Source organism: Phalangium opilio, unplaced genomic scaffold (genome assembly GCF_054372755.1).
Source record: "Phalangium opilio isolate 3A_F unplaced genomic scaffold, DU_Popi_V2 ptg000100l_1, whole genome shotgun sequence".
NCBI lineage: Eukaryota > Metazoa > Arthropoda > Arachnida > Opiliones > Phalangiidae > Phalangium > Phalangium opilio.
In genome coordinates, this window is record NW_028324203.1 from 2945520 (window position 1) to 2953828 (window position 8309).

The following is an 8309-nucleotide window of genomic DNA, read 5'->3' on the forward strand; positions in this document are numbered from 1 at the left end:
ACCACGACTGATTTAGACATATTGTCGGAGAAAAAATGAAGATCCGTACCAGCGTAGTTCTAGTTGAATAGTACGAATAGTCCCAATAGGGATAGGTCCTATTTATACTACCCCGAGAAAACAAAAGTGGCGCGAAGATTAATGCTAATAATACCCTGTCAACTATAGTAATTACTGTCGAACATCGTTTGGTTTGGTAGAAATAATGTTTTTAAACATTTTGGATATAATAAATTCGTTTTTCAAAGGATCTTTCTTGAATTTTTTCATGAAAGAGGCGGAACTTTTTTTCTTAGATCTATGTAAAATATAGGCGATGCAAAAGGGTCCGCAAGATGAACTTGATAAGGATTGTAGTCTTCTTTTGTTATGAGACCATTTAGAAGAATTCGTTTTGACAAATATCCTGATTGATGGTACTACATTCCCAATAGCTAGCGAATCGAAGTAGTAGGCGTGTTTACGTCCGTCAAAGTAGATAGCAATCCAATGAAAGCCTTCAGCTCCTTTAGGATCTAAATTTACTATTACCGATGAAGGGTAATTTTCTATTATTTTTGGTAACATGTCACTAGGGTAAACCCCTTTGAAATGTTTATAATTCTTTAAAATAGTCGTTATTTCTTGGGCATTCATTGTGTTTAACTAACAATAGAGGCGTTTCTATTCTTGTCAATTTCTAGCAAAGATTGGAATTCCGAAAATACGATACAACTGAGTGTTTTCGCGAGAGCCTTTTTAAATCCTAGTTCTAGCCTCAGCTGCCCTTGTCGAACAAGGTTCCAATGATTTGTTTGACTAGCGGAATTATCTTGACTTAAATCGAAGCAGAATATGGCGTAACCAGCTGCAAATTCTTCGAAATTAATGTTTACTCCTTGGTCACTATAGTGTGTGTCAGAGCCGCTGAAAAGAGTATAGTAAGATCGTACGTACAGCCCCTTGTCAAAGTCAGGTCTTAAAGGTTTGGAAGGTATTTGTTCAGAGTTTGCAAAAAACGCTATATAATTAAGTCCGAAAGTTTCAAAATTTAAAGGGTTTTTCGAGAAAGACCCATTATACGCCTCGTGATCTACGAAACATACTAAAGACCTATTAGGGTTGGGTCCTAAATATATATTTTCGATAGAAGTAGTTAATATGTTAGGAGAAATTGTGAAAACTTTCGTTTCGGTGCGAGTGAAAGCGTATTGAGCCGCTTTGACACTTAAGGCGTGCTCGTGTGCCAATAATATTTTAGGAGCGACTTGAACTTTAGGAACGTACAGAATAGCTTCGACTATTTCGTTTTTATACACTTTTCCGTCAGGCCCCATTAAACAAAACGAAGATTTGGCTCTATAAAGTTTCAATCTTAACCCTACACCATTAATTAAGAGTTTTGAAACGTTACAAAAATCCGAACAAAGAGCGAAATATGTTTCGAATTCTTTAGATTTCGCGCAAAACGATTTTCTTTTTAGGTATCCTTGGTTTTCCGTTAGAGAATTCATTTTCCCGGCAGTATCTTTATAAAACATAGCCGTTTGTAAATGAGAGTTCATAGCGTCGGAACCGTAAGTCGTTATAGCAGATATAAAGGCGTTAAAGGCGTACATATTAGCGGAAGCCGTAACGAGACAATCTCCGACGTATAAATCTACTCTTTCAAATTGACTATGTCCGAAATTATTTACCGGACCTACGTTATCCGTATCGCCTATATCGCCACCATTTTCATCGGTTATTTTATTTCGAGTGTATAACATTATTAAAGAAGTATCGGTATATTCGTTACCCGTACCTGGGCAATCAAATTCGATAGGTTGATCTCCTTTCAGAGATGTTAAAGGCTGTACAGCGATAGTTTTTATATTTTCGACAGACGTTTGCGTTGGAGGAATTGTATGTATGTCCAATTCCGAAAGAACTCCTTCAGCCATTTTTAATTTTTTTTTATTTAATTAAAATTTGGAGAAAATATCACGTGGCGTCTTAAACGCTAGTTTTCTTTCAACTGATTTTAAATGATTCTTGACACGACGTTTTATAGTGTTTTTCTTCTTCTTCTTCTTCTTTAGGCTATCTTTTTTCTTAGTAGTTTTTCTTTTTTTAAGACCAGATCCGTATTGTTTTCTAACATTTTCTAACGTTTCGGTAGCTCTTCTTTTAACGGATTCTTTAAGATTTTCGCCTTTAACTACGTCGCTTAAAACGTTTTGAGACGTCCCTATTAATTGTTTTCCAACAAACTTTGCTCCTTTCACTAGAAAAGGGGCGACGTATCTACCGAATCTGGCCAGTATAGCTCCAATACCAAATCCGGTTTGCCCCCATAGCCCCTTTGAAACGGTCTTCCCAGATATACGCTATTTATAACCCCTTGACCCGTTTGGGCTTGATTTAAGTAATAAGTATTATAATAACATTGCTGATGGTTTTTATTTTCTATCGCCGCTGTTCGACGCATTTTATATGTAATTTACAAGACAAAGTCCCGAATTGAAATGGGGCATTTTGTCCAAGATGATTCCTTATATCTATGGTTATCGTATCGAAATATTTTTGGGATAAGGGGATATAATGAGGGGAATCGAATGTTTTGACGATCGTAGAGCCGTGTTTATTATTATAATAATCCACGGGTACGATTCTCAATAAAGGCACTGTCGAATTACCGACAATTTCGTTTTCGACAATATCCGTATAAATATATAATTCGGAAGGTACGTGAAAATTAAGACGCGCCAGATATTGGCTTGTGCCCTGTATATTTTTATTATCGACGAATCCTAAAATATCCGCCAAATGACGACTTAAACTTAAAAAAGCCGTCGAGTCGATAGATTCTTTATTTTTCTGTTTTACTATTACGTGACCGCTAATTCCATCGTGAATTAATTTTATAAATGCCGAATTACATATTTCGGTATTGTTAATAACTTGCAATATATGATCTATAGATTGATAATTTCCAGACCTAATATCCTCCACGTAGTATTTATCAACGTGAACTTCTTCTTCATCAACTTCTTGATCTTTTTTTGTCTTTTTCGCTTCCCCATCCTTTTTCTCGGAACTGTCAACGACTTCCCCGGGTGGAGGAGGGGCGGTGGTGGTAACAGAAAGGCGTTTAGAAGGGGGAGGTTTTTTAAATTTTTCTTTCTTTCGTTTGCAAGCTTTTGAATGTATTTCTTTTTTCCTCGCGAGTTTTTCTTTTTCGTTTTCTTTTAAAACGTTATAGAAACTGTTTGTATATATAATTTCTACTAAAGCTACTTCCCAATTTTTATCGGAACTTTCTAAATTAATAGGATTAGGTAATTTTGTAATATACGACGAGATTTTGTTCGAAGGGAAAAAATCCATAGAGGAATCACTCGGTAGCGTCAGGTAAAATCCCGATTTGTTCGACATTTTCGGCTAACACCCAAGAATTTTGAGATTTGGGTAAACCTAAAAATTTCACGAAATATTCTAGTTTTCCTTTACGTTTTCTTTTCTTGAGAATAGATTCTATTTTGAAGCTACGAGGCTTGGAGCATTTAATGAGTTGTTGACTGTAGAAATACCCTTTTATATCTGAACCTTCCAAATCTTGCAATTTATATAAATGAGGAACTCTCGATTTTAATATACCGACAATTTTAAATACTTCGATCGAAAAGTTTCCTTCGTACCCTTTAGCGAAGGCCGATTTCAGTTTCGACACGCGTACGTAGTCCCCCAATTGAAATTTGGGAGTCTTAACGATTATTTTCTTCGTTTTCTGGTCTTTTTTATAAATATTTTTATAAAGTCTTAAAATATTGGTAGGGTTGACGTTATTCGGAGCCATTTTAATACTCGAATGATAAGCCGAATTATAGGCGTTAAGAAAATTATCAATTTGATCGATGTATCTGTAAGTATTATTATGGGTGAAATATTTATGCATTCGTGTTTTAATCGTTCTATTGAATCTTTCTACGAAAGGGGCGTGGTGAGGTTCGGAAGTCATCGTGTCGAATTTAATATTTCTTTCTTTAAGAAACTTTCTGACTTTGAAATTAACAAACTCTTTACCCGAATCGAAATAGATTTTGCGAGGCGAATTGCTTTTATCCGGAGAGAACATAATTTTTAAACCTTTCAATACTTCGTCGGCCGTCTTTCGCTTTAAAGGGACAATGAAACCTTTTCTAGAGAAACAATCTATACCCATTAATAAATAATTGAAATTATCGTTATATTGAGAATAGGTTTTCATATCGACTAAATCCAATTCGAATCTGTCGCCGATATTAAAAACGGGTATTTTACGTCTAGGAAATTTTTTTAAAGGAGTTTTGTGTAAAGTATAAGCTTCCGAAGTTTCTAAAAATTCGCGTACATTTTTTCTAGAAATTCCTTTATCTTTTACGGCCTTATATAAAGATTCGATACTCGAAGCAAAATGAAGCGGGATGCGAAACGTCGAAATAGATTTCGTTTAAGGATTTTCCTTGATTGTTCGATAAGTCTCCCATACTCCTACTCCTTTGTTAAATTTTTTCTTTTTTATTCCCGGGGTTATAGGAAGAACGCGTTTTCTTTTAGGTTTTAAAATTGACCTATTCGGCGTTTTTGCGGTAGTAGTTTTATTTCTAAGTCTTTTTTTAATCGGTAACGAACTCGGAGTTGTTGTAAATTGAAATGATTGGGGTGTTGATGGTGGTGGTGGTGGGGTCGGTTGTTGTTGTTGAAGAAATAATGGTTTAGTTTTTTTAACGTTATTTTCGACAAATGGTTCGAATTCTTTCCATCCAATAGGCGGGGATAATAAAACGTTTCCTTCGTCGAAATATTTAATAGCGTAATAAACTAATTCGCTAATATCGCTATTTAATACTCGAGAATCGTCTATAAAAACGGATCCGTCTTTATCAGACCACTTTACTCTTCTTTCGTTAGTCGACAAATAATTTAAAATATCTTTCGCGCGTGATCTATATTTCATAGAAAATAAATTAATCCAAGGTTGTAAAGAATTATGTTCTTGAGGATTTTTAGTCGTTTGATATCTTTGCCATAATTGTTGATATAAAACCCATTTAGTTTTATCGTCTAAATTAACGTTGTTAATTATTTCGCGCATATCATTTTCCAAATTAGTTAACGTATTGACGTCGTTGGAAACCGGAGACGATTCGGGTTTTTCGTAGGGTACTAAAGTCATTTTTTTAGCGAATTTCATTTTCTAGAACTAAATAAAGATCCAATAACAGACGCGGCCAAGGGTAAAAGCAAAGAAAAGATCCCTCCGCCTTTTTGATTAATTAATAAGGATCTTTTTAATTTCCAATTAACTTTTTTATCGGCGATCTTTCTTAATTTATTTTTATATTTAGATAATTTTTAAAAATTGTTCGAACTTAATTCGAGATTTCCGTTAAGGGTATTAAGCGCGACTTCGCTTAGAGTTTCGATAAGTTCTTTATCGGCGTTTTTCAAAAGACCTAAACGTTGATTTCTTTTTAATTTACTTAAAGTTTTAATTAAGTGTATATTCTTTTTAGCTAAACTTTGACAAAAATTTCCTTTCCTTCGTCGTTTCGAAGAAGGTCTTTTACGTTTCATAGCCATCTTAAAAATGAAGCTAGGTATCGAAATTTATCTTCTTTTATTTAGGAACGTAGATAGTAATTTTTTCATTCGGGAAAATATTAGTTCTAATTCTCCATTCCTCGGGACAATTTTGACTTAAATCGAATAATAAATAAGAATAAGGATTTTTGGTAGCGTCTTTGTAACTTTCTTGAATAAATTTCCAATTATAGGGATCGATTTGTTTGAATAAAAAATTGACTTGCATTTTATCTCTAATTTGTCTAAATAAAATAATATATTTAGAGTTTAAAGATATTTCTCTTATATTTTTATGAAATAAATTTTGTACTAAAAATAAAACCGATATAGATCTATGATGACTATATTTAGTAAATATATCGGCTATTAAAGTACTTTTATTTTCGCTCATTAAATCGTCAATTATCATTAATATATTTTTAGAACCGTCGTAAATAGTAATATCATCCGGTAATCCACGAATAAAATTAATATTACTATTACTTTTCATATCGTCATAAAAAGGTTGCCATTCCGAATAATAATAATCAATTTGATCAATTTTAGGTTTAAACATATATTCTAATTCTTTAATAATTCTATAACAGAATACTGTTTTACCGCTACCGGAACTACCGGCTAACAATATCGATGCTGGATGTTCGAAAGGTATTATCATACGTCTTACTTCGAACTTTATATAAATACGAATGAATCAAAAATAAGAAATGCTATTAAATAAATAATTAACGCGTTCGCGCGCTCGCGAGGAAAATTAATTTTTAAAACGCGCGCGGAAAATTAATTTTAAACGCGCGCGGAAAATTAATTTTAAACGCGCGCGGAAAATTAATTTTAAACGCGCGCGGAAAATTAATTTTAAACGCGCGCGGAAAATTAATTTTAAACGCGCGCGGATTTTACAAAGTCCCTCCAAATAATTTTTTTTTTAAAAGAATTTTGTAAAGAAAAAAAAGACATCTGCTTCTTGACTATTTACTAAATTCTTCTGCTGCTCTAACCTTTACCACCAACGTTAACATTAAGCTGACAAACTTTTCTTGACCTACATATAATGTAGGGGGCTGGGTTTCTTCTATTTTCAACAAAAATTCTTACCTAAAAATACCCTATACTCTTTGGAGAAAAAAAAATTGACAACTTTCTCTTTTGGGGTAGGAGTGGTTACATCGTCAACCATAATCTCTAACTTAAAATCCCAAAAGTAAAGAGATGGGGTTGTTACTAGGAATCCCATTCATTCATGTCAATGTTAACTACGTATTGGTCCTTTATTCTAACACCTAAATAAACTTCATCGGTGGTCAAAAAGACCATATGATTTTGGAAAACCCTTTTTTTTACTATCCCTCTTCACTAAATGTAAAGAGCATTTAGGCCTATTTTCGGGACCCATCATTTTTGACTTGACCCCACTCGAGTTAAGAGCAAAATTTTAGCGGCTTTAAGAAATCACTTAAAATGGATCGAAACGGACGATGTTCCGCTGGACCAGATTGGTAAGTAATATGATACTATTACCTTTATTGCGATTTTGTTTAATTTTTATTCTCTCTCTCGTAGTCTTTTGCACGGTGTTGACACCCCCTTCTCGCCATCACCATTTCAAGAATTGGAAAATTTGGCCCCTTTTGAAAATTTTATTTTTCAAATTCCATCACCTCCTCCACCATCACCATCTGATGACGCTAATGACGAATTCACTTTAACACCTTGGATTCGTACACCGGGACCCACTATCGAAACCTTAAATTGTCACTCCGACATGTATGTATTTATTTTTTATGCAACAAACTCGTTACAAAACTATATATATATGTTTGTTAGTGTTGATGCCGGATTCACTCAATATTTGGGGTACCTACGACCCTTCATTAACGATGAGGAGTATTTTGGGGCACTTAGTTCGCAACTCGGCAGAATGATAGGACACAACACGGTTTACGACCTTCAAAAGTGATTATGATCCTATATTTTTTAGAAACGATAATTTTGGTAAAACATCCCTCCAAATAATAAATTTATTATTAACAGTCACTACGCTAACAACTGCAAAGGCTTTGCGTAAGTAGGAATAAACTGTTTTAAAAATCTTTCTTCGCGTTGCAATTTTTTTCTTCCATTTTCAATAGCATGCTGCTAGAAATGGTGCAGTTGAGAAGCTTCCGAGCTAGAATGCAAATTCTTCAAACAGACATTCGTCAAACAATCCGTTACGGACAACTAGACGAATGTCTGTTTGAAGGATTGTTTCCGTTACGGACAACTAGACGAATGTCTGTTTGAAGGATTGTTTCCGTTACGGACAACTAGACGAATGTCTGTTTGAAGGATTGTTTAGCATCCTGGTATATTGTATTAAAAAATATTAAAAACAAAGAAAGCGAAGCATTTATTTTTTTGAAAAAAAGCTTGTTAGTTTTTTTTTAAAAAAGTTTTAATTCAAATAAAGACTTAACTTTTTTGAACGTTTTAGTTTCAAAAGAAAAAAGCTTTGTTAAATTTTTTAAATATGTTTTTAATTCAAAAAGAGAAAATATTGTTAAATTTTTTAAATATGTTTTTAATTCAAAAAGAGAAAATATTGTTAAATTTTTTAAATATGTTTTAATTCAAAAAGAAAAATAAATGCACATCAATTACCTTAAAAATAGTGTATTACAAAATTCATTTATTAAGCTTTATACCCAAAAGGAACTGTTTCGAAATTATCAGGTAAAATT

At 33.4% G+C, this 8309-nt stretch overlaps 1 protein-coding gene across 1 annotated transcript; it reads right to left on the minus strand.

The window, feature by feature from the left end:
* Positions 1-641: 641 nt before the first annotated feature.
* On the minus strand, positions 642-1922 carry LOC149632457 (uncharacterized protein F54H12.2-like). Its single transcript, XM_089851126.1, has one exon. It carries the CDS (start codon positions 1920-1922, stop codon positions 642-644), a length of 1281 nt encoding a protein of 426 aa, XP_089707252.1.
* Between the last annotated feature and the right edge of the window lie 6387 nt (positions 1923-8309).